This window comes from Oncorhynchus keta, chromosome 7, assembly GCF_023373465.1.
Source record: "Oncorhynchus keta strain PuntledgeMale-10-30-2019 chromosome 7, Oket_V2, whole genome shotgun sequence".
Taxonomy (NCBI): domain Eukaryota; kingdom Metazoa; phylum Chordata; class Actinopteri; order Salmoniformes; family Salmonidae; genus Oncorhynchus; species Oncorhynchus keta.
In genome coordinates, this window is record NC_068427.1 from 25,206,562 (window position 1) to 25,233,918 (window position 27,357).

Genomic DNA, 27,357 nt, shown 5'->3' on the forward strand with positions numbered 1-27,357 from the left:
GGAGAGCAATTTTTAGAGAGCCATTTTTGATGTTGCCTTTTGTTGGCATGAAAGAGCTAACTTGAGGTATGTACCCCCTAGTTCAAATCCCAGAGAAACAGTTAATGTAGCAACTTCTTTCTTGTTGCCTTTGTGGGCCTGAAAGAGTAAACAAGAGGTATGTAGGGGAAAAGGGGCTAGTTCCCATCAAATAGCAAGAATGAAGTGACACCTTGTTTCAAATGTCATTTCAATAGAGTTGTGATAGCATACTCTGCTGTGGAGTAACAATACAACCATACTCTGCAAAAGCCAACTTTTACCTGGGGCCATTCTTTGTAGACCATTCAAAGGTGTTCCTAGTCTTAGTCCCCCTGAAGAAAACCACATGTTAAGATAGTTTAAAAATGTGTTGTAGTAGTAGTTATGGTGGTGAATTCCCAAAGGAGAGGTTGTGAGTTAAATTCCTTTCAAGAGCATGCCAACTTGCTTTTGTTGCCTTGACAGAACAATGTTGAGGTGGGGTTCCGGAAGGACATTAGACAGCAAGGGAAATTGGATTATAAAATGTTAGGGTACAGCAACTAGTGTTGAGAAGGAGTGCTGATCTATGAACAAACCCACCCCTGTCCATATAATCTTATTCCAGAGACAACTGATTCAGTATGATCTAGGCAAAGCTGATCGTAGAAAAGTGCTCCTCTGTACGCATTTATAAATGTCTCAGGCTAAGAATGCTGAACTAGAATCAGTACCCCCCACCCCCCGTCAAAGTAATGTTATTCATTCTACTCACAAATGGTAAACAGATCCTAGTTCAGCACTCCTACTTCAAGCCACCAAGTGAATGTTGGGTATTGGGTGCTAAATGTATTGAGCAGTAGTTGAAAAAGTACCCAATTGTCATACTTGAGTAAAAGTAAATATGTTAATAGAAAATGTCTCAAGTAAAAGTGAAAGTCACCCAGTAAAATACTAAGTAAACATCATTGCTAAAAAGATACTTAAGTATCAGTGGTAAAAGTATAAATTATTTGACCTTCCATATATTAAGCAAACCAGACAGCACAATTCTCTTGTATTTTTATTTAAGAAATAGCCATGGGAACACTCACACATAATTTACAAACGAAGCATGTGTTTAGTGAGTCCGCTAGATCAGAGGCAGTAGGGATGTTCTCTTGATAAGTGTGTGAATTGGACCATTTTCCTGTCCGGCTTAGCATTCAAAATGCACTTGTGGGTGCCAGGGAAACTGTATTTTTTTTACCTTTATTTAACCAGGCAAGTCAGTTAAGAACAAATTCTTATTTTCAATGGCGGCCTAGGAACAGTGGAACTGCCTGTTCAGGGGCAGAACGACAGATCTGTACCTTATCAGCTCGGGGATTTGAACTTGCAACCTTCCGGTTACTAGTCCAACGCTCTAACCACTAGGCTACCCTGCCGCCCCTGGAGTAAAATATATATTATTTTCTTCAAAAATGTGGCGAAGTAAAATTTAATGTTGTAAAGAAACAGAAAGAGTAAAAGTACAGATACAAAAAAAAACAGATATAAACAGAATGTAGTGGAGTAGTTTAAATGCATTTTTGTTAAGTAATTTACACCACTGGACTTGAATGGAACACGGGTACCCCATGTATATAGCCTTGCTATTTTTATTTGACTGCTGATCTTTAATTATTTGTTACTTTTTATTTCTTATTTTTTACTTAACACATTTTTCTTACAACTAAGTTGTTGGTTAAGGGCTTAATTTCAGCATTTCATTTCAGGTCTACACATGTAGTATTCGGCGCATGTGACAAATACAATTTGATTTGTTACACATGAAAACATGTTGTGAACCTGGTGTGACATTTTCGAAGCTGTGCGGACACCTAGTGGACATCAAGAAGACCTACACTACACACATATATACACACACACTTTTAACCTTAAAACAGATGGGATGCTTTACATAAGTTGCTCTTTTTTATTAGACACTAATATATATGTACAATAAACAGACGTTCAAAAGTTGGAATGTAAAGCAAAAACGACTGGAAAGCTATTCAAAAGCAGCTGTAGTGAATCAAGCATCTTGGGGTTACCTGAAATAGGTCAAAGTATATATTTTAAATGTTCTAATTTATTTAATCTTTATTTAACTAGGCAAGATGACCTTAACAACATCGACATAGACACAAGTTACCTGCTATATTTGGGGAAAAGGATTAACACAGAGAGAACTTGGCAAAATACAATGCATGCTTCTGTAGTACGAGTAGGTATATACAGTATCATCTGTAACAATTGTGTACAAGCCACCTAGTTAATAAAATACTGGGACTTGCGGTCATTAGTTCCATTTCAACCACAGCGATTTCCCAATTGAGGGGCAACAGAGTTCAACCCGCAAATGCAGGAACACCGGAAATAATAACTAAACCAACGAATGAGAAATGGTGTAAGCTACCAGAACGAAGAGACATTTTTTTCCGAATAAACGTGGTGAGTGAAAAACGTAATTACATAGCTCACTAGGTATCTCATTCTACTGTTATACGACTCTGTATGCGTTGTTTGTTGGCAACGGATTCCTGTTGGAACGTTCCACAAATTATACCCACCCAAAACAACATTTACGAGACCTTGAAGAAGAATAATTGTTTTTGCTATGGACAAACATTACAAATAAACTTCGAGGTAAGTTGATGCCTATTCGGCTTCTAGTTAGGTGAATAGATCGTGCTGCGATCTGTCGTCCAACATCATCATCATATTTAACTTTGCCATGACCAACAACATGTCTGATAACGCCATTTGATTTTGTCGCAGCAATAGAGTTGCCACATTTAGCCAATAAACCATTTTTATATAACGTTGTCAGGCGATTTAGGAAGGCATATCGCCATAACTTCCCATCAAAATAATAATTATTGTGAGCTAATGTGACTCAAATGATATGTTGCAAGATAATAATTAAAAACGCCATTATTAAACATAAAAAACGTTAGGCTAAATTGGCAATTGTCCCGTTATGTGGCAGATGGTAAGACTACAAACCGTTATAAATGGCATATTTGCGAGATTGACTTTTCCTTTCAATAGGCATAGGCTAGACATAATGACTAAACTATTTTTTTGTGTGTATTTGTAATTCAACGTTACCGTGGTTTGGTTAGCTATCTGAAGGTAGCATATAGCCCCTCTCGTTGCCAACTAATTTGCAGGGTAAGTTGTTAGAGGCAGGTTCAATTGTTGCTAAAAGTTGCTAAATTACGTTGTGATGTCATTGCGTGATAACGTAAAACTGCCTCATTACGTAGAATACACAATAACGTTACTCAAATTGACTGGCCATCTCGGCGAAAAATATGATTTCACATTTGTTCAGGTACAGATTCCCACTCTTTTGTGTATTTCTGGCTGTACAATTTGGATTGAGACATGTAAGTTCTGTTCAAGATCAAACATTCTGGCTCGTCGAACCCGTGCTGCAGCTGCAGTCAGCCAACAATGATTTGCAATTTGCTGAAATTGCTGCTGGCCTGCTGCTGCCTGTGCACGAGTTGAGCGCCTGCTGCTGACGTCACTCACAATGCACTTTTGCTGCCAGGCGCTTATGTTGTGACCGAGAAAATTATTTTGTATGTCATTTAGAGGGAAAGTGCTGCATTTTAGCGTTTGAGTCACTTTTTAAAAGTTGCTCAAATGTCCAAATACATTTTAAATGTAGCTAAATTTGTTGCTAGGTGCTGTTTGAAAAAAAGTTGCTAAATTTAGCAGCAAAATTGCTAAATTGGCATCACTGTTCAGATAGGCTACAGTATTGCCCGCCCAAGCAAAAAAGCAGTAACTGCTCATAGAGTGGAACTGAGAAAAATGGCTTCAAAGTTTAATTGTCCAGCCAAATGAATTCTAGGGAGATCATTGGAGAAGTAATGATCTGTTGCCTTACTATGAGTACATTTTTTACATTTTTTTATTCATGTTGACCCTGACCTCTGGCATGACATTTGACCCCTTAAATGACAGTTATTGCCTTCTTCCTTGGCATGATATGTTATAAATTGCAGGGTAAAACCAAAGCAAAGAGCAGTATCTGCCATTTTCATTTGTTAGTTTACTATACTTCTCATTTATGATATTAATAAAAGAGCAGTGTAATTACTGACAGTGTAACAGAGTTGAAACTGCATCCGTTGCGTGTCTTTCACTAAGATACCAGTTGCATTTACATAGAGATGTAGGTAACGCGTCAGTCTCATTACATTCTGTGTTTGACAAGTAGCCCATGTCTTGTTATAAGAATACATGTGAAAAGCAGCATTGCAATTGTTTGAATTACATGAAATGATTACCCCTCTTGTAATATATAATGATGGAACATGAGTTTGACATAGGGTAATACAAATTACCATGAGATTGTTAATCAAAACATTTTATTTGTATTTTTTCAAATTACACTTTTGAATGAATTAATAAATAAATAACAACATTAAGAATACATTTTAAACATATTTACATATTTATATTCATAAGAGGACCCAAATGACATTTAGCTACAATTGATAAAATGCTGAATAGTTACATTTCATTTTTAAGTAACATTTCATTTTTAAGTAAAACTTATTCAGTGCTCTTCCATATCACTCCTTATCCTCAGCAATGCTATTCACAGCTAAGGCATTCCAGAACTGCCTTCGATGTGCAGGCATCAGAGGACACAGCTTGGTGATTATGTCCATCTTCTTGGACTCTTCTATCCCTCTATTATGTGTACATAGTGTTGAGGGTGTCTCTAACGTGACTTTCTTCATGATGAAGTCAAGCTCTGTGAAGTCCTTTTCTTCATGGGAGACTTTGTAGGAGGAAGTCCCCGAAGTCGTACACCACACCTCCAGGTCGACCTTTCATTTCCTCTTCCACGCCATGGTGGAAACTGTGTCTGCGCTCATTAAAGTGTGTCCTGGCTCGAAGAACTTGAGGGCGATGACCATTGACAACACTCACCAGTGATGTTAGGAGTCACCAGTTTTTGTTTTGAGAAGTGCAGTTATGCACCCAATACACTGCATGCTTGTCATCTCTCCCTCTCCATTGCTGTTACGTAAGATGAAGTCATCTCCTCTGCCTTCCGACCAGCTGTTCCTTCATGCCATACCACTGAGATTGTTTTCTTCTTCTTTTGAGACTTCTTTCCAATGGTGGCGAATGTCTCGTGACAGGCAACAATTCTTCTTGTGAACAATGCTGTTTTCACACCTGGCATGCGAGGGAGCATGATGACTTTTTGCATATCAACGCTCCTCACAGACCAGTCCTCAGGCCAATCTTTCTGTGCATCAGCCTGGTAATGGCTTCTACTCTGCCCTGCAGACTTCTTATGTTCCTCATATTTCCTACATTGCATGCAGTCGGGGTTGGGGATGGTGAATTCAGGTGCTGCATGGCTGTTGTCTTGGCAGGCTTGGGTTTCCATGGCCTCATTCTCCCTGTGCTCCATCTTCAGATGATGACCCTGCACCAAACAGAGCTTGCACTCCTCCTCTCCAAGCTTTACAAAGCTGATGTTCCTTCCCTTTACCGCCTTGCGATAGGTTTCGTAACCGCAGCTGGCATCTTTGTTCTTCTCCTTGTAGTCATTATGCATGAACCGAATATTGACGTCACTAGGGAGGTAGAGGCGATGTGGGGCATGCTCTCGTCTGATGTGACTGATTTTGGGATGGAAGGACTCAATGAGTTGCAGGATTGGATTCATGTTCAATTTGCTCGCTGAAGCTTTCTTTCCACTCTGATCCTTTGGTGGAATCAGTTTGGTGGTGATTGACTTGCCCATCATTGTGACAATCAGCCTGTCATTTTTGAGGTGGTAGCCCAATGTTGTCAGAAAAAACACTTTGCACACCTGTTGTGCAGAACCGCTCTGGTTTGGAAGATGGTACAGAAACGACCTGCAGACTGTCAGCGCCAAAGGTGATATTTTTCTTAGATTGCTGTGCCACCATGTGGAAGACCCATTTTTCTTCTCCTTATACTTAATCTCCCAATACGTTTGCCTACCCTCTGAAATATTCTGAGTACATTGCCTCTTGCATTTGATACCACATGGCTTACCCATTGTGGAATCTTGGATTTCTTGTTTGATAAGTTGTCTGGAGTTGTGTCCACGGGCTCAGCTGCCACTTGTGCTGGAACATCCTACCCTGAAGGTGGATAATAATCTTCATCATCATCATCATTGGCAATTGATTTCTCATCTGATATAAATCAGTCTAAGGAGTCAGAGACCACCCACTGGTTCTCTATTTCTTCAAATAGTGTTGAAACTGTGACTTCAGTTAAAGGGGGTAGATCAGGAATGTTTGTTGGAATGTGGCCCTAAAACTCAACTGAAATAAATAGAGCAAATAATCAGGGACATGCATCCTAATGATTCTATTCTGTCATGGATGATAATAATTAATACTGACATTTTGTGGTGTGCAAACATTTGATCATAATCCTTCTCAGTTATACTATAACTTAGGACATGGCAACTTTGATCTGCGTAGATACTAATAATCTAGACCACAGGGATTGGTGGAAGTCATGCAAAACTTTTTTTTCCGCATTCATGTAATGATGGTACTAAAGCAGACACAGAGCACACATTGGGCATGTCAAAGCTTGTTGTATTAATTACATACTCCACCAACAAAGGTGATGGATACAATTTGGGATTTTAACTTTCCTTACCGGGACAGTCAAGCAATACTGGAATATAAAAGAAAACCAGAAACCCTGAACATGTGAGTAGATGGTTGTCACTTAACTTCGGGCGCAGACAGAGATGGCTGCCTCGATTCGCGTTCCTAGGAAACTACGCAGTAGAAATCTTTTATTTTATTTTTTATTACATACAGTCGGGAGGAACTATTGCATATAAGAGCAACATCAACTCGCCAACATTACGACCAGGAATACGACTTTCCCGAAGCGCATCCTCTGTTTGGCCTACCACCGAGAACAATGGATCGGATCCCAGCCGGCGACCCAAAACAACAGCGCCGTAGAAGGGGCAGACGGAGTGGTCTTCTGGTCAGGCTCCGTAGACGGGCACATCGCGCACCGCTCTCGAACATACTACTCGCCAATGTCCAATCTCTCAACAACAAGGTAGACGAAATCTGAGCACGGGTAGCATTCTAGAGAGACATCAGAGACTGTAAAGTTATTTGTTTCACGGAAACATGGCTCACTCGAGACTATATCCGAGTCGGTCGAGCCACCTGGTTTCTTCACGCATCGCGCTGACAGAAACAAGCATCTTTCTGGTAAGAAGAAGGGCGGGGTGTATGCCTTATGATTAACGAGACGTGGTGTGATCATAACAACATACAGGAACTCAAGTATTTTTGTTCACCTGACTTAGAATTATTCCTCACAATCAAATGCTGACCGCATTATCTACCAAGAGAATTCTCTTCGATCATAATCACAGTTGTGTATATTCCCCCCCAAGCAGACACATCGCCAATCGCCATCACACTGCACACTGCCCTAACCCAGCTGGACAAGAGGAATACCTATGTAAGAATGCTGTTCATCGATTACAGCTCAGCATTTAACACCATAATACCCTCCAAACTCGTCATTAAGCTCGAGACCCTGGGTCTCGGCCCCGCCCTGTGCAACTGGTCCTGGACTTCCTGACGGGCCGCCCCCAGGTGGTGAGGTTAGACAACAACATCTCCACCCCGCTGATCCTCAACACTGGGGCCCCCCCAAGTGTTCGTTCTCATCCCTCTCCTGTACTCCCTGTTCACCCACGACTGCATGGCCATGCACGCCTCTAACTCAATCATCAAGTTTGCAGTCGACACTACAGTGGTAGGCTTGATTACCAACAACGACGAGACAGCCTACAGGGAGGAGGTGAGGGCCCTCGGAGTGTGGTGTCAGGAAAATAACCTCCCAGTCAATGTAAAAAAAACAAAGGAAATGATTGTGGACTTCAGGAAACGGGACTGCTCCCTCTGCTATCTATATCGACGGGACAGTAGTGGAGAAGGTGGAAAGTTTAAAGTTCCTTGGCGTACACATCACGGACAAACTGAAATGGTCCACCCACACAGACAGCGTTATGAAGAAGGCGCAGCAGCGCCTCTTCATCCTCAGGAGGCTGAAAAAATTAGGTTTGTCACCATAAACACTCACAAACCTTTACAGATGCTGTATCTCCGCCTGGCACGGCAGCTGCTCCGCCCATAACCGTAAGGCTCTCCAGAGGGTAGTGAGGTCTGCGCAACGCATCACCGGGTGCAAACTGCCTGCCCTCCAGGACACCTACACCACCCGATGTCACAGGAAGGCCAAAAAGATCATCAAAGACAACAACAACCCGATCCACTGCCTGTTCACCCCGCTTACATCTAGAAGTCGAGATCAGTACAGGTGCATCAAAGCGCGGACAGAGAGACTGAAAAACAGCTTCTATCTCAAGGCCATCAGACTGTTAAACAGCCATCACTAACATTGAGTGGCTGCTGCCAACATACTGACTCAACTCTAGCCACTTTAATAATGGATAAATATACACTGCTCAAAAAAATAAAGGGAACACTAAAATAACACATCCTAGATCTGAATGAATGATATATTCTTATTAAATACTTTTTTCTTTACATAGTTGAATGTGCTGACAACAAAACCACACAAAAATTATCAATGGAAATCAAATGTATCAACCCATGGAGGCCTGGATTTGGAGTCACACTCAAAATTAAAGTGGAAAACCACACTACAGGCTTATCCAACTTTGATGTAATGTCCTTAAAACAAGTCAAAATGAGGCTCAGTAGTGTGTGTGGCCTCCACGTACCTGTATGACCTCCCTACAACGCCTGGGCATGCTCCTGATGAGGTGGCGGTGGTCTCCTGAGGGATCTCCTCCCAGACCTGGACTAAAGCATCCGCCAACTCCTGGACAGTCTGTTGGTGGATGGAGCGAGATATGATGTCTCAGATGTGCTCAATTGGATTTAGGTCTGGGGAACGGGCGGACCAGTCCATAGCATCAATGCCTTTCTCTTGCAGGAACTGCTGACACACTCCAGCCACATTTTATTTATTTATTTTTATTTTATTTTATTTCACCTTTATTTAACCAGGTAGGCTAGTTGAGAACAAGTTCTCATTTGCAACTGCGACCTGGCCAAGATAAAGCATAGCAGTGTGAACAGACAACACAGAGTTACACATGGAGTAAACAATTTAGCAAGTCAATAACACAGTAGAAAAAAATGGGCAGTCTATATACAATGTGTGCAAAAGGCATGAGGAGGTAGGCGAATAATACAACATGAGGTCTAGCATTGTCTTGCATTAGGAGGAACCCAGGGCCAACCGCACCAGCATATGGTCTCAAGGGGTCTGAGGATCTCATCTCGGTACCTAATGGCAGTCAGGCTACCTCTGGCGAGCACATGGAGGGCTGTGCGGCCCCCCAAAGAAATGCCACCCCACACAATGACTGACCCCCCGCCAACCCGGTCATGCTGGAGGATGTTGCAGGCAGCAGAACGTTCTCCACGGCGTCTCCAGATTGTCACGTCTGTCACATGTGCTCAGTGTGAACCTGATTTCATCTGTGAAGAGCACAGGGCGCCAGTGGCGAATTTGCCAATCTTGGTGTTCTCTGGCAAATGCCAAATGTCCTGCACGGTGTTGGGCTGTAAGCCCTCATACCACCCTCATGGAGTTTCTGACCGTTTGAGCAGACACATGCACATTTGTGGCCTGCTGGAGGTCATTTTGCAAGGCTCTGGCAGTGCTCCTCATGCTCCTCCTTGCACAAAGGCGGTGATAGCGGTCCAGCTGCTGGGTTGTTGCCCTCCTACGGCCTCCTCCACGTCTCCTGATGTACTGGCCTGTCTCCTGGTAGCGCCTCCATGCTCTGGACACTACGCTGACAGACACAGCAAACCTTCTTGCCACAGCTCGCATTGATGTGCCATCCTGGATGAGCTGCACTACCTGAGCCACTTGTGTGGGTTGTAGACTCCGTCTCATGCTACCACTAGAGTGAAAGCACCGCCAGCATTCAAAAGTGACCAAAACATCAGCCAGGAAGCATAGGAACTAAGTGGTCTGTGGTTATCACCTGCAGAACCACTCCTTTATTGGGGGTGTCTTGCTAATTGCCTATAATTTCCACCTGTTGTCTATTCCATTTGCACAATAGCATGTGAAAGGTATTGTCAATCGGTGTTGCTTCCTAAGTGGTCAGTTTGATTTCACAGAAGTGTGATTGACTTGGAGTTACATTGTGTTGTTTAAGTGTTCCCTTTATTATTTTGAGCAGTGTATGTAATCAATACATCACTAGCCACTTTTATATAAGGCTTACATACCCTACATTACTCATCTTATATATATATATATATATATATATATATATATATATACTGTACTCTATACCATCTACTGCATCTTGCCTATGCTGTTCGGGCATCACTCATTCATATATTTCTATGTACATTCCTTTACACTTGTGTGTACATTCCTTTACACTTGTGTGTATAAGGTAGTTGTTGTGAAATTGTTAGGTCATATTACTTGTTAGATTTTACTGCATGGTCGGAACTAGAAGCACAAGCATTTCGCTACACTCGCATTAACATCTGCTAACCATGTGTATGTGACAAATACATTTGATTTGATTGAGATATATTGTTAATGAGCTAACCATGCTTCGTGTGTGCTCATCCGGAAAACGAGTGTGCATGGCTTTCTACAATTCAGTATTGGGTGCATGTCCAACTGACCGTCAGCTGGCTAGAGATTGTGTGTGTGGTGTAATGTTGCTGATTCAAATAACCCATGGAATGTCCGAATATAACTATAGGGATTCAGTTAATTCTAGGTATAATAAATTAAAGCTAGTATAAACTGCTGGCCGTCTCTTATGGGACCATGTAGCACAAATCTATTGCTAGCTAGGTAGGGGCGCTTCAGTTTTACCTAGGTGGCTGTCACTGGCTAGAAATCGTGTGTATGGTGTACTGATTCAAAGAAACCATCCGATGACATTTCTGAATATAATTCATTATATGGCTAATAAAGTTAGTGTCAATTGCAGATCTCCTCTTATGAGAGCAGGTAGCATTGTTAGTCTATGCTCGCTAGCTAGTTAGCTAGTTTAGCTCGTTAGGTAATTAATTTTGATCTCAGATCTTCTTAGCTAGCTAGTTCTTACCAGTGTCTGGATGTTGGCGTTTCAGAGCAAGTTCAACCATTTTCCCCTGGGAATGCTGTGCCATGGTGTTGTATCCCTAGATTAGCAATGTATATGTGTGTAGCTGTAAGTCAGTGTCATACAGGTTCGATTGTATCACTATCAGAATAAAATTATATGAAACCAAGGTAAAACACAGTAACTGCAGCCAAGGGCAGGTTGAAACCAAGCTAAAAGGCAGTAAGTTCATTTACCTTGGTTTCACAGTAACTTTTTGCAGTTACTGCTAATACAACCCCCATTTTCTCCAAACACAATACAATAGAGGCAGGATACTTGTCCACATTATTAAGCATGCGTTTAATGTAACAAAAATTACATTAACTAATTTTCGACCAAATGAGCAGATACTGCCTTTTGCATGGGGGGGGGCAGTGTAGCCTTGGCAAGATGAACTATTTAGCAGTTTGCTTATTAGTTCAAATTGACAGACTCATTTAATCAACATGACTAACGGGACAATTTCAAGGTAAGAAGTGCTTCCGTTGCCCAATAGCCTGCTGGAATAGGCTAACGTTACTGAGGATGAAGTCATAATTTCAATCACTGAATCAAATATTAATAATATGCATATGAACTGAATAGGGCTATGAACTGAATAGGCCTATGTTTGTCATCAACAGCCAGTGTTTTTACCTGCAGCCTAATCTAGACATGGCCATTTAATAATTGCATAATAAGACAAGGCTACAACTTCAAACTGAAGTTATAATATAGCCTATTTATTAAATCCAGCGGTGTAAAATACTTTAAAGTATTTTTACATAAATATTTTTTTTAATGTATCTGTACATTACAATTTATATTTTTGACAATGTGTACTTTAACTACATTTATAAAATAATGTATGTACTTTTTACTCCATACAATTTCCCCACAAGTGCTCGTTACATTTTGAATGCTTAGCAGTGTCTGGCAGACTCACTAAACCAGGGGTGGGGAACCTTTTTGCCATCAAGGGCCATTTGGATATTTATAAATGAATTAGAATGGACTATTTTCTGCTTTATTCATGTTTTAATGTGACTTTAATCACTGACCATTGGTTTTATAGTTTAAATGTGACTTATGTTTCTTGTGTCCTTGAGTATTTAGAAAAGTGCTAGTCCTATTTAAATAAATATTAGTATTGTAAATCATGTTATGATCACTTGTTCAAACACACCTCTAATGCGATGGCTCAAACTGCTTATCTTTGACGAGGCGCTTGATGTCAGCTGGCAGTGAAGATGACGCTACTCGCAGCTGGTTTTCCAGGTTTTCCCAGGTTCCAGTCAGTCTTGAGCGGAATCGAGTTTGGAAAAGAACTGCTCACAGCAGTAGTTCGTCCCGAACAGATTTCAAGGAGAGGGAGGTTGTTGTACCTGGCTTTGAGCTCGTCATTGCTTTTCAGGTCAATTACTTTGTGTTGTAGGCCATTCGGTACATCCGCTGGTTCGTCGTTAAACGGGGTTGCAAATATGTTCAACTCCAGTTGTTTACTTTTCACATCCTTAAACCGCTCACAAAATGCCTTCGCGAGCTTTCCACACTCACCTGCATATTCCGACGTAATCTCAGGCTCTTGTCCTTGCAGAGTAGGAAAATGCACTGTGTTACCCCTTTCTAGTTGGACTTGCCACAGCTTTAATTTCACTTCGAACTTTCACGTTTGACAGCAGATCGCTGAGAAGCTGGTTCGGCCCTTGGAGCTTGATGTTTAAGTCAGACAGATACTTGGTTATGTCCACCTTGAAGGCCAAATCACACATCCACAAGTCATCATTGAAAAATATATATTTTTGTGGGAAACTAACGTCTACAACTTTTTTAATAAAAAATATATATATATATTTATAATTATTATTATTACTTTTTTTTTTTTTTTATGAATTGGCTCGGGGGCCTGATCAAACGGTCTCATAGGCCGGAAGCCCCCCACCCCTGCACTAAACACACATATGTTGGCGATAGACTCGGGCTATACCATAAATAAAAACTAGAAAATGGTGCCATGTGGTTTGCTTAATATAAGGAATTTGAAATGATTTATACTTTTACTTTAATCAATTAATTCAGTAAATGTCAACCGAGAACCAGGCAACTCAAAGCTATTTTCTAAATGTTTGGTTCTTTGCTAGATATAAAATAACAACAGAATTATTTACAAGGTAATGGCGAGCTTACAGAAATAGGTTACTGCCAAAGTGTGATGAAATAAAAGTAGTGGTGGGGAGTCTACTCCAAAATAATTGATTCCTCGCAGGTAGACTCACATTTCAGGGGGTCAAGCTTCCTCCACTCATAAGATTCATTATTTTTGCAATGGAAGAAACTATATTAAACAAAAAATTATAAACGCAACAATTTCAACTATTTTACTGAGGTACAGTTCATATCAGGAAATAAATTAATTAGACCCTATTCTATGGATTTCACATGACTAGGCAGGGGTGCAGCTATAGGTGGGCTTGGTAGGGGAAAGGCCCATCCACTTGTTCAGTATATTTACCGCAGTCTACTTTGAGAACACAAACTATCACATTTTTCACAGCGAAGATAAAGCGAGTTGGAGATTGGAGTGGCACAGCCAGACATAGGTAGGCATGTCACCCACCAGGCAGACAGTCAGAACCGTGCATCAGTAATCAAAAGATGAAGGCTGTCGCAAATGCTGTATTTCACAATTTCTAGCCTTGCAATGTCTCCCGCAAGTTCAGTAAAATAGCTATTCTACACTCAACAGACCAAAGACTAAAGACCAAAGACTGTTCTGTGTGGGTGCGGTAGGTTGACTCTGTGTGGGTAACCTTTCAACGATGTTCTGTGTGGACATCTGACCAATTCTGTGTGAGTGGTCTGACCAATCCTGTGTGGGTGGTTATTTAGTAATGTTCTGTGTGAGCTTTTGATCAATCTTGTGTGGCTGATCATGAAGGCTCTGTGTGAGCCTGAGATGATAAATAAATTATTTGTCCATAACTTAATTATATGCAATGGTTTCAAATAGTTAGGTACATATGTGAAAGCTATAAACCAAATCCACCCATTGAAGTAAGAAAATATTCCTGCAGGTTATAAAAATATTGATTTTGGTGTGTTTGGGCACAGTACTGTGTGAATGTGATATGAGTTGAGCACGAAACCCGGTAGCGGGCTGAAATACCACAACGTAAGGTGATCGCTACATAAATAGTCATATTAAACATTCATGAAAATACAAGTGTCACATGTATCGAAAGCCTAGAATCTTGCTAATCCAACTGCGTTGTCAGATTTAAAAAAGGATTTACTGCGAAAGAATACGATGCGATTATCTGAGCATAAAGCCCCATAAAAATAAATAAAAATCAACCAGCACAGGCGTAACATAATCACAAACTGCATTAAAATAAATCATTTACCTTTGACGATCTTCGTCTGTTTGCAATTACAATGCTCATTGTTACACAATTAATTATCTTTTGTTTGATATAAAATCCGCTTTTATAGCCTAACACTAAACAATTTGTGAACCGCTTGTGTCGTGAATTCCGTCTCATTCCATTTTCGAAGACAGATTCCAGGTAAATAACCCACACAGAACGTGACTTTTCCAGTCATGTTTGGTTTAACTGCAATCAACTGGTTGGTTTGTAACACATTTACATTTACATTTAAGTCATTTAGCAGACGCTGTTATCCAGAGCGACTTACAATTGTTTGTAACACAATCAAACCTGATGGGTCATTTCGCGGGATGTATTGACTGAAAGAAACCGATTTGAAGACAACAAGTCATGACATCATTGTGCACCAATGATTTGCCCGCTGTTTCGTTGATTGACTGTATTTTAACCCAATGACCACTGATCGTCTTGAAATCTAGCTGGGTAGATAGCCAATGAGCTGAGGTAAACGGCAATAGGTCATGTTTATGTGTTGAAAAAAGTAGGGGGGTAGCTCTAAGAGGTTTAACCAAGGATATGCATATTCTTGGTACCATTTGAAAGAAAACACTCTGAAGTTTGTGTAAATGTGAATTGAATGTAGGAGAATATAACACAATAGTTTACTACTATTACTTAATACTTATTTTCCAACATAATTTGCAAATAAATTCATAAAATATCCTACAATGTGATTTTCTGGATTTTTTTTTTCATTTTGTCTTTCATAGTTGAAGTGTACCTGTGATGAAAATTACAGACCTCTCTCATTGTTTTAAGTGGGAGAACTTGCACAATGGGTGGCTGACTAAATACTTTTTTGCCCCACTGTATCTGTCTTAATGCATGAAAGAGAAAGTTGGACCGAACAGTGTGTGTACCTCAAACCCCCTCTAACCGGCTAAAGAAATGTTGTTCAATACGGCCCTGTCCGCACCACTTCTACCGAGAGACCTGAGTCCTGAGCCAGCAACCTGTATGCAGCGTCCAATCAGATCAAATCAAATGTATTTGTCACATACACATGGTTAGCAGATGTTAATGGGAGTGTAGTGAAATGCTTGTGCTTCTAGTTCCAACCATGCAGTAATATCTAAGAAGTAATATAACATAACAATTCCACAACAACTAACTTATACACACACAAGTGTAAAGGAATGAATACGAATATGTACATAAAAATATATAAATTAGTGATGGCCGAACAGCATAGGCAAGATGCAGTAGATGGTATAGAGTACAGTATATACATATGAAATGAGTAATGTAGGGTATGATAACATTATATAAAGTGGCATTGTTTAAAGTGGCTAGTGATACATTTAATTACATCAAGATGGCAAGATGCAGTAGATGGTATAGAGTACAGTATATACATATGAGATGAGTAATGTAGGGTATTTAAACGTTAAATCAAGTGGCTAGTGATAAATTGATTACATCAATTTCCATTATTAAAGTGGATGATGATTTTGGAGGTTACTATGGTGTTAAATGCTGAGCTGTAGTCAATGAACAGCATTCTCACATAGGTATTAATCTTGTTTTCATTATACCAGAGAATCTTGTTTCTCATGGTCTGATGGTTTGCCTTTTAGCAAACTGCAAGCGGGCTGTTATTTGCCTTTTACTGAGGAGTGGCATCCATCTGGCTCTCTACCATAAAGTCCTGATTGGTGGAATGCTGCAGAGATGGTTGTCCTTCTGGAAGGTTCTCCTATCTCCACAGAGGAACTCTGGAGCTCTGTCAGAGTGACCATCGGGTTCTTGGTCACCTCCTTGACCAAGACCCTTCTTCTGCGATTGCTCAGTTTGGTCGGTGGGCCAGCTCTTAGAAGAGTCTTGGTGATTCCAAATTCCTTCCATTTAAGAATGATGGAGGCCACTGTGTTCTTGGGGACCTTCAGTGTAGCAGAAACGTTTTGGTACCCTCCCCAGATCTGTGCCATGACACAATCTTATCTTGGAGCTCTACGGACAATTCCTTTGACCTCAGGGCTTGGTTTTTGCTCTGACATGCACTGTCAACTGTGGCACCTTACATAGACAGGTGTGTGCCTTTCCCAATCCTGTTCAATCAATTGAATTTACCACAGGTGGACTCATCTCAAGGATGTTGTAGAACAGACATGGGCAAACTACGGCCCGCGGGCCACATACGGCCCGTTAGGCTTTTTAATCCGGCCCGCCGAATTTGTCCAAATTATAGTAAAAACCTCCTTTTTTCCCCTTTCCCTGCAATGCCCACGTTTCCCCAATAGACGGCGCACTCAAAACACATTGACCGTTGTTGGAGTGGCGCGTATTTCTCTTTATTTCACTTTAATTTTCACTTCGTTTCACGTCACCATTAAGCCCTTCTGTGAAAATGAGCGGACCAAAGAGAAGGAAAGTGGACAGCGAATGCCGAGTGTTTAATAAGGAGTGGACAACAAAATACTTATTCACTGAAGTCCGATCAACGGCTGTATGTCTGATATGCCAAGAAGCTGTTGCGGTTTTCAAAGAGTACAATATCAGCCGTCACTTTGCCACGAAGCATGCAAACTATGCTAGCAAGCAGTCAACACAAGAACGGGCGGCTACTGCTCAGAGGTTGGAAGCTAATTTACAGAGTCAACAGAACTTGACTCAACAAAAGCCCATCACAGATCCAAGTTAACTGACCAACACCTCAGATCTGTCCTGAGAATTGCCACAACAAAACTAACTCCAGACTTTGATGCACTGGCAAAAAAGGGAGACCAACAACACTGTTCCCACTGAAATGGTGAGTTTTTCTGCTGTGTAATGAAAAAATGCATATGGAAAGTTTGGAAGTGCGTCTTTTAATTAAGAGCAATGCGCATTTACGCACAGCAGCGGTACAGTAGCTTAATTAACACGCCGCACATCGCTCTTAATTTAAATTTTCAGCTGCAGGTAGGATATTTAATACAGCCTATGTCTGTGTGCTTGGCAACGATACACGTGTACTGTTTGCGCGTGAAGGCGAGGGCGTCCGTGGCGAGTTTGTAGAGCGCGCGGTCAGGACAATCCATCCATGATTTTGCGGAGTTTAACACAAGTAGATATTATTGAGCTTGAGTATTTCGTTGTGTAATAATATGTTTTGAATGTTGAAAGTGATTCCATTTTTCAATAAATGTTGATTTCTTTAACTGTGCACCTTCGATTGAAACGTATTAAAAACAGACGCAATCTTGATAAATCACAGTGCGTATGTTATTTTAATCTATTTACATTTCCTCCTCCCAGTATCTGCGAAATAGTATGTAAATGCCATATCTTGCATATTCCTTGAGACAAATTTATTAACTGATAAGGGCTATTTTTCACATTTGAAAGACAGTTAATAAATTGGGTTGTAGTGTTCTTACTGTGCTATGAGGTTTGCACACACTACATTTAATGCTTTAGTATATCCGGCCCAAACACTCCCTCCAAATGCTCCTGGCCCGGCCCCTCTGTCAAATTTTAGAACCCATTGTGGCCCGCGAGTCAAAAAGTTTGCCCACCTCTGTTGTAGAACATGTTTCTACAGTTGTAGAACCATCTCAAGGATGATCAATGGAAACTGGATGCACCTGAGCTTATTTTTGAGTCTCATAGCAACCCTTTGCTATGAGACTCAAAAATAAGCTCAGGTGCATCCAGTTTCCATTGATCATCCTTGAGATGGTTCTCCAACTGTAGAAACAGGGTCTGAATACTAATGTAAAATTATTCTGTTTTTTATTTTTAATAAATTAGCAAACATTTCTCAACCTGCTTTCCCTTTGTCATTATTCGTATTGTGTGTAGATTGGGGGGATATTTATTACATTTTAGGATAAGGCTGTAACACAATTTTGAAAAAGTGAAGGGGTCTAAATACTTAACAAATGCACTGTATGTAACTTGTTAAGCACATTTTTACTCCTGAATTTATTTAGGCTTGCCATAACAATACTTATTGACTTCAGACATTTCAGCTTTTCATTTTTAATTAATTTGTAAAACTGTCTAAACACAATTCCACTTTGACATTATGGGGTATTGCTTGTAGGCCAGTGACAAAAAACATTGGCATTTTATCAATTTTAAATTCAGGTGGTAACACAACAAAATGTGGAAAAAGTCCAGGGTTGTGAATCATTTCTGAAGGCACGTTTATACAGCATGTTGCCCTTAGAGTTGTGCAAAGTATGTATGATATTTCATTTTTTTGTGGGGGTGGGGGGGACATTTTCTATACTTTCTTTCACTTTCAAAATGTGGAGTAGGTTGTGTAGATCTGTAGGATAATTATTTCCCTCAAATGTTGGAAAAAATGGAAGGCAGCAAAATGTGAAAAGTGGAAGGGGGTGTAGTAGAGCACAACAGTTAGTTATCAACAATTGCAACAACATTACATCAGAATGTAATATAATTCTATAATTCCATTTTTCCTAGTGACCGTTGCAATGAGAAGAGCAAAGCATGTCACGGAAGCTGTTCTATGCTGTGTGATTCTACTCGTAATCCACAGGAATTCAGAAAGTAGGTTTCCGATTTATGTCATAAAATCTCACACTATTGATCTCAAGTTTTTTATTTTTGACACTGGGCAGGCAATAACACACCAAACACACACTCCCATCATTCTAGACCTTGTCCTTTTAGGAAACAACAAGACACACACACCAGCTCAGTATGTTCACTATGTTTTGAGACGTGATGAACATGCACAAACATCTGGAATGTCTTGAATATCTTACTCTTGAATAACGGTATGAACAGAGTCAAATGTTTTTAGCTTATTATTCGAATACTATATTCACTACGTAGCTTCAGCCTGTACTGGGCACAGATCTGAATATGCTTTGGCCATCTCTGACTAGGGCTGCCCAAATGGGATTAAGGTCCAATACGTTTTTGCAATAGTCGTACACAAATGTCTGCATCAATAGGAGATCATATTTCACAAGCACAGCTATATAGTAACAATTCTTATTTGTGTATGTTTAGGTACCATTTCTGTAAATTATTATTGATATTTTTTAGTTTAAACATCTATTCTACAGGTAGATTTTTGAATGTTTTTTGAACCTATGTTTTCTCAAGGTATACAGGTGATTGGAGGAAGCAGGACTGTGGTACAGGGAGAGGACGTGGACTTATCCTGCAGACTGCTAGAGACAGATGAGGAGCTTGAACAGATAACATGGCAGAAAAGGACTCTGGAAGAACCAGAGAACCATAATTTCTTGCTTATTTATCCCAGTGGGGTTACTGACTTTATTTCACCGAATGGATTGGAAAATAGAGTCCAGTTTTTTGGGAACCAGACAGAAAACATTGGTTCTATTCGAATAACTGCTGCCAGACTGTTGGATGAAGGCACCTTCACATGCGTCTTCAGTGTTTTCCCAAGTGGAGTATACAGTATAGAGATACCTCTTACTGTGCTAGGTAAGAACACTTCCTTCTTTGCCTCACTGTTTCTACTTTTGACATTGTAGAAAGAGTGTGAAATATCAATACCAGAAAGTGGGTAGGGGTTCATTATTAAAGTGAAGTAAGAGCAGAGACCTCATCTACACATTTCTGTTCTTTGTTTTTTTTTAACCAATATCCTCTTACGTACCACCGACGTTGTAACGAGAGCACATCAACTCTCAATATACTCAGTGGTCAGTTTATTAGGTACATCCATCTAGTACCTGGTCGAACCACCCTTTGCCTCCAAAACAGCCTGAAGTATTCGGGGAATGGAAACGTTTCTCAATTGGTATCAAAAAATGCCCCACACCATTACACCACCGACACCAGCCTGTACCGTTGAAACCAGGCAGGATGGGGCCATGGACTCATGCTGCTTACACCAAATTCTGACTCTGCCATCAGCATGATGCAATAGGAACCGGGATTCGTCAGACCAGGTGATATTTTTCCACTCCTCAATTGTCAAGTGTTGGTGTGTCGGGTGTTGGTGTGTTGGTGTGTCGGGTGTGGTCGTCTGCTACAGTACCCCATCCGTAACAAGGACCGATGGATGAGTGGTGCGTTGTACTGCGCCGTTATTTGCCTGTTTGTGGCCCGCCTGTTAGCTTGTAGGATTCTTGCCATTCTCCTTCGACCTCTCATCAATGAGCTGTTTTCTCCCACTGGACTGCTATGGGCTGGATGTTTTTTGTTGGTTGCACCATTCTCGGTAAACCCTAGACACTGTCTTGTGTGAAAAGCCCAGGAGGCCAGCAGTTTCTGAGATATTGGAACCGGCGTTCCTGGCACCGCCGATCATACCATCCTCAAAGTTGCTTAGGTCACTCGTTTTGCCCATTCTAACGTTCAATCGAACAGTGACTGAATGCCTCGACGCCTGTCTGCCTGCGTTTATGTAGCAAGCCACGGCCACGTTAACTTAATCTTAGGAGTAAACCATTTTTGCTTGACTGTCAGTCACTTTGGATAAAAGTGTCTACTAAACAGCATATATTAATATACAATTTTCAGATGTAAGTAGTATTTCTTCAAAAGTCTTAAGTTCAAAACTGTAAGGTGATGACACTTGTAATGCTCCCTATCTTATGATCAGAACCTTTTTATTTATTTTTATTGAACACAACTTTTACCCCCGAGTCATTCATGCAAAATCTTAAGTTTTCTATGAAATACCATGGGAACATTTTGTTTTGTCACCAATACAACAGATAATGATAGGCTCACTGCAAAAGATACAAGATACACATTACAAAACTGTTATTTTTGAAGTGCTGAATAGTAGATAGTAAATATAATATTCAATACAGTATTTGACTAACCTGTCATCCAAAACCGAATTTGCATACCAATTTCTTTCTATCACTTTGGTGCAATTTTCAGGTATAAACTATTAGCAAAAAAATCTAAACAGATTTTTTTTAATCATCAAATTATGTTGGCTTATGTTGCAAAAGTCTATTTTTAATTGACAAACAAATACACAAAATAATTTGTTCACTGCACCAAATCACTCTTTCACTTAGAATACATTTTCAAGTATAAGTATCTGCTTTCACTTACTTTTGAAATGACTTGACATTTAACTATGACTGAATCCATCAGTTCAAAACTGATACCTACTGAATCAAAATTGTAGAAAGGTCAGTTTAGGTATAGAATTGCTATACTTTTAGATAAGATCCTATTTTATTTGACACAGTCTACACCTGTTGGTTATGAAGTAACAGTGAAATGCTTACTTACGGGCCCTTCCCAACAATACAGATACAAATAAAATAGATAAATAATAGAAAAGTGGTAACACGTAATAATGATAAATACACAATGAGTAACAATAACTTGGCTATATTCACGGGGCACCAGTACCGAGTTGATGTGCAGGAGTATGAGGTCATTGAGACCAATATGTGCATATAAAGTGCATTTGGAAAGTATTCAGACCCCTTTAATTTTTCCACATTTTGTTAAGTTACAGCCTTATTCTAAAATGGATTCAATAGTTTTTTTCTCCCTCATCAATTTACACACAACGGAAATTTCACATTTACATAAGAGTACCTTTTACATAAGAGTACCTTTTACTCCCGAGTGGCGCAGCGGTCTAAGGCACTGCATCTCAGTGCAAGAGGCGACACCACAGTCCCTGGTTCGAATCCAGGCTGAATCCCATCCGGCTGTGATTGGGAGTCCCATAGGGCGGCGCGCAATTGGGCCAGCATCGTCTCCTTCCTGAGCGGTATGATGGCTGCGTGGTCCCATGGTGTGTATACTTGCATACTATTGTTTGTACAGATGAACGTGGTACCTTGGAAATTGCTCCCAAGGATGAACCAGACTTGTGGAGGTCTACGAAAAAAATTGTGCGGTCTTGGCTAATTTCTTTTGATTTTCTCATAATGTCAAGCAAAGAGGCACTGAGTTTGAAGGTAGGCCTTGAAATCAATTGACTCAAATGATGTCAATAAGCCTATCAGAAGCTAACCAGCATAGAAAGAGGAGTGGGAGGCCCTGGTGCAGAACTGAGCAAGAGGACAAGTAAATTAGAACCCCAGCATCCCAGAGTCACCTCTTCACTGTTGACATTTGGACTGGTGTTTTATGGGTACTAATTTAATGAAGCTGCTTGTTGAGGACTTGTGAGGCGTCTGTTCCTCAACCTAGACACTCTAATGTACTTGTCCTCTTGCTCAGGCCTCCCACTCCTCTTTCTATTCTGGTTAGGGCCAGTTTGTGCTGTTCTGAGAAGGGAGTAGTACACAGCGTTGTAAGAGATCTTCAGTTTCTTGGCAATTTCTTGCATGGAATAGCCTTCATTTCTCAGAAGAAGAATGTGTTACAGGTTTAGTGTTTTGTACTTTTCTGTGGAAATGAAACATGCTTTTTGTGTCTCTGTAGTTTAAGGTTTCCATCCAATTGGCGACAGATTTTCATGTGAATATTTTAGAATCCCTATAAAATATGCACATTTTCCCACCAGTGGTGTGTTTCCACCAAATTTGCATGTTGCAAATACAAATCAGTGCATGATGATGACAGTGCACACAAAATGTACTTTTTCGCTTAAATTTTCATGTGTCGAATAAACATCAAAAGTTACATTTGTTTCCATCGCATTTTCAACTCTACTGATAGTTTTGTCAGAAAACTGTTGTTAAAATGTACCTACTCTGGTCTTAACATTTGTGCTCTAGCTCGCAGATATTGTGAGGGATGTCTAGTGTGCATGATGAGATTATTATGGATAAGAGCTGGAATATTTGTAAAAAGGCAGACAAGCATCGATTATCATTTCACCAGAATAAGATCCTTGATATTTGTTAGAAAGCAGCATCAAGCTCATCACCTTGCACTTTCACCACCCTGTGAAACTTAATATTTCCGGTGCCGGTACCTCACACCAGACGGTGAGTTTAAACAGGATTTGCTGTACAGTAAATGTGTAGATACTAATGATGCTTATTGCAACATGAGCATTTGAATAAGTTTCACATGACTGGCTGTGTGTTTGTTTTTTCACTGAAATGTACAACTAGTTCATATTTTCTGTTCTCTATTTGTTTGTTTGCTGGTCATAGTACCTCCAGTGATGAGTGTTACAGTCGATGTCCCTCCTGTCATTGGAGAGAATGAGGTTGTCTTGGCATCCTGTTTGGCTGCTGGTGCCAAGCCACAGGCAGAAGTGAGGTGGAACACTGATGCATTCGGCAGTTTGGTGAGGACGGTGACCAACTCCACCCAGCACGCCAACGGCACCACCACGGTTGTCAGCCACCTGCTCGGGGTGCCAACCAGAGCAGCCAATCAGCAGCAGGTTCCGTGTGTGGTCAACCAGTCTGCCCTGGCAACAGAGAGGACCCTGGCCTACACAATCAACATCAACTGTAAGTATGAACTCTCTGCCTTCACTGGCTGTGGGCCTAGTAGCACCTCTAATGTGTGTAGGTGGGTGTGGGTGGTAGGCCTCTACTCTACCCATGGAGCCTGTTCTGTGGCTTCTGCCCTGACCACATTTGGCAGGAGGTTAGGAAGTGCAACTCAGTTTCTACCTCTTTTTGTGGGCAGTGTCTTCTCTTGAGAGCCAGGTCTGCCTACGGCTGCCTTTTTCAATAGCAAGGCTATGCTCACTGAGTCTGTACATAGTCAAGGCTTTCGCTAATTTGGGGTCAGTCACAGTGGTCAGGTATTCTGTCACTGTGTACTTCTTGTTTAGGGCCAAATATCATTCTAGTTTGCTCTGTTATTTTGTTAACTTCTTGACACATTGGAAAGAACTTTCTTTTAGTTTTCTCATGATTTAATTGTGTTGCTTTTTTGGATTTAGATATTTAGCGGATATCGTCCTAATTCTGCTCTGCAGGCATAGTTGGTGTTTTATGTTGTACACTGAGGATATTTTTGCAGGATTCTGCATGCAGATTCTCAATTTGGTGTTTTGTGAATTCTTGGTTGGTGAGCGGACCACAGATCTCACAACCATGAAGCAATGGGTTCTACAACTGATTCAAGTATTTTTAGCCAGTTCCTAATTGGGATGTCGAATTTTATGTTCCTTTTGATGGCATAGATGGCCCTTCTTGCCTTGTCTCTCAGATCGTTCACAGCTTTGTGGGAGTTACTTGTGGCGGTAATGTTTAAGCCGAGGTATGTATAGTTTTTTTAGGTGTGTGTATAGATTGTGGTGTCTGTATTTGTGGTCCTGGCAACTGGAACATTCTTTTTGTCTTACTGAGATTCACTGTCAGGGCCCAGGTCTGACAGAATCTGTGCAGAACATATAGGTGATGCTCTAGGCCATCCTTGGTTGTGGACAAAAGCACCAGATCATCAGCAAACAGTAGACATTTAACTTCAGATTCTAGTAGGGTGAGCCCGGGTGCTGCAGACTGTTCTAGTGTCCTCACCAATTCCTTGATATACACAGTGCATTCGGAAAGTATTCAGACCCTGTTACTTTTTCCACATTTTGTTACGTTACAGCCTTATTCTATAATGTATACATTTTTCCCCTAATTAATCTATACACAATACCCCATAATGAAAAAGGAAAAACAGGTTTTTAGAAATGTTTGCAAATATACAAAAATAATTAAATATCACATTTACTTAAGTATTCAGATCCTTTACTCAGTACTTTCTTTTTAATTAATTTTAATTTTACCTTTATTTAACCAGGCAAGTCAGTTAAGAACATATTCTTATTTTCAATGATGGCCTGGGAACAGTGGGTTAACTGCCTGTTCAGGGGCAGAACGACAGATTTGTCGTTGTCAGCTCGGGGGTTTGAACTCACAACCTTCCGGTTACTAGTTCAACGCTCTAACCACTAGGCTACGCTGCCGCCCCAATTATTGAAGTACCTTTGGTATACAACCTTGGCACACGTGTATTTTGGAGTTACTCCCATTCTTCTCTGCAGACCCTCTCAAGCTGTCAGGTTGGATGGGGAAGAGTCACTGCACAGCTATTTTCAGGTGTCTCCAGAGATGTTAGATCGGGTTCAAGTCCGGGCTCTGGCTTGGCCACTCAATGACATTCAGAGACTTGTCCCAAAGCCACTCCTGCGTTGTTTTGGCTGTTTTCTTAGGGTTGTTGTCCTGTAGGAAGGCGAACCTTCGCCCCAATCTCAGGTCCCGAGCGCTCTGGGGCAGGTTTTCATCAAGGATCCCTCTACTTTGCTCCCTTCATCTTTCTTCCGATCCTGACTAGTCATCCCCCCATCATAATGCTGCCACCACCATGCTTAACCATAGGGATGGTGCCAGGTTCCTCCAGACGTGATGCTTGACATTCAAGCCAAAGAGTTCAGAATCTTGTTTCTCATGGTCTGAGAGTCCTCTAGGTGTCTTTTGGAAGACTCCAAGTGGGCTGTCATGTGCCTTTCACTGATGAGTGGCTTCTGTTTGGCCACTCTACCATAAAGGCCTGATTGGTGGAGTGCTGATGGTTGTCCTTCTGGAAGGTTCTAACATCTCCACAGAGGAACTCTAGAGCTCTGTAAGAGTGACCATCGGGTTCTTGGTCACCTCCCTGACCAAGGCCCTTCTCCCCCAATTGCTCAGTTTGGCTGGGTGGCCAGCTCTACAAAGAGTCTTGGTGGTTTCAAATTCCTTCTATTTAAGAACTATGGAGACCACTGTGTTCTTGCAGACCTTCAATACAGCAGGCATTTTTTTTGCCCCTCCCCAGATCTGTGCCTCGACACAGTCCTGTCTCGGAGCTCAACGGATAATTCCTTCGACGTCATGGCTTGGTTTTTGCTCTGACTTGCACTGTCAACTGTGGGACCTTATATAGACAGGGATGTGCCTTAACAAATCATGTCCAATCAATTGGATTTACCACAGGTGGACTCCAATCAAGTTGTAGAAACATCTCAAGGATGATCAATGGAACAAGGATGCTCCTGAGCTCAATTTCGAGTCTCATAGCAAAGGGTCTGAATACTTATGTACAGTTGAAATTGGAAGTTTACAACATCATTTGAGGTGTACCTGTGGATGTGGATGTATTTCAAGGCCTACCTTCAAACTCAGTGCCTCTTTGCTTGACATCATGGGAAAATCAAAAGAAATCAGCCAAGACCTCAGAAAAATAATTGTAGACCTCCACAAGTCTGGTTCATCTTTGGGAGCATTTTCCAAACGCCTGAAGGAACCACGTTCATCTGTACAAACAATAGTACGCAAGTATAAACACCATGGGACCACGCAGCCGTTATACCGCTCAGGAAGGAGACGTGTTCTGTCTCCTAGACATGAACATACTTTGGTGAGGAAAGTTCAAATCAATCCCAGAACAACAGCAAAGGACCTTGTGAAGATGCTGGAGGAAACGGGTACAAAAGTATCTATATCCACAGTAATACGAGTCCTATATCGACATAACCTGAAAGGCCGCTTAGCAAGGAAGAAGCCACTGCTCCAAAACCGCCATTAAAAAGCCAGACTACGGTTTGCAACTGCACATGGGGACAAATATCGTACTTTTTGGGGCAATGTCCTCTCGTCTGATGAAACAAAATAGAATTGTTTGGCCATAATGACCATCGTAATGTTGGTAAGATAAAGGGGGATGATTGCAAGCCGAAGAACACCATCCCAACCATGAAGCACATGGGTGGCTGCATCATGTTGTGGGGGTGCTTTGCTGCAGGAGGGACTGGTGCACTTCACACAATAGATGGCATCATGAGGGAGAAGTTAAACAATTTAAAGGCAATGCTACCAAATACTAATT

At 41.0% G+C, this 27,357-nt stretch overlaps 1 protein-coding gene across 4 annotated transcripts in view; it reads left to right on the forward strand.

The window, feature by feature from the left end:
- Positions 1-2,331: 2,331 nt before the first annotated feature.
- LOC118386201 (nectin-1) overlaps positions 2,332-27,357 on the forward strand; it is a 38,960-nt gene continuing 13,934 nt past the window's right edge. For 3 of the 4 annotated variants that reach the window (XR_004826164.2, XM_035773732.2, XM_035773734.2), the window contains exons 1-4: positions 2,332-2,475; positions 19,090-19,176; positions 19,741-20,088; positions 23,697-24,002. Coding sequence is in view for 3 of the 4 variants with exons in the window: in XM_035773732.2 (XP_035629625.1) it covers positions 19,101-19,176; positions 19,741-20,088; positions 23,697-24,002 (730 nt within the window). In the remaining variant the exon portion in view is untranslated. The other variant, XM_035773733.2, reaches the window with a different exon arrangement.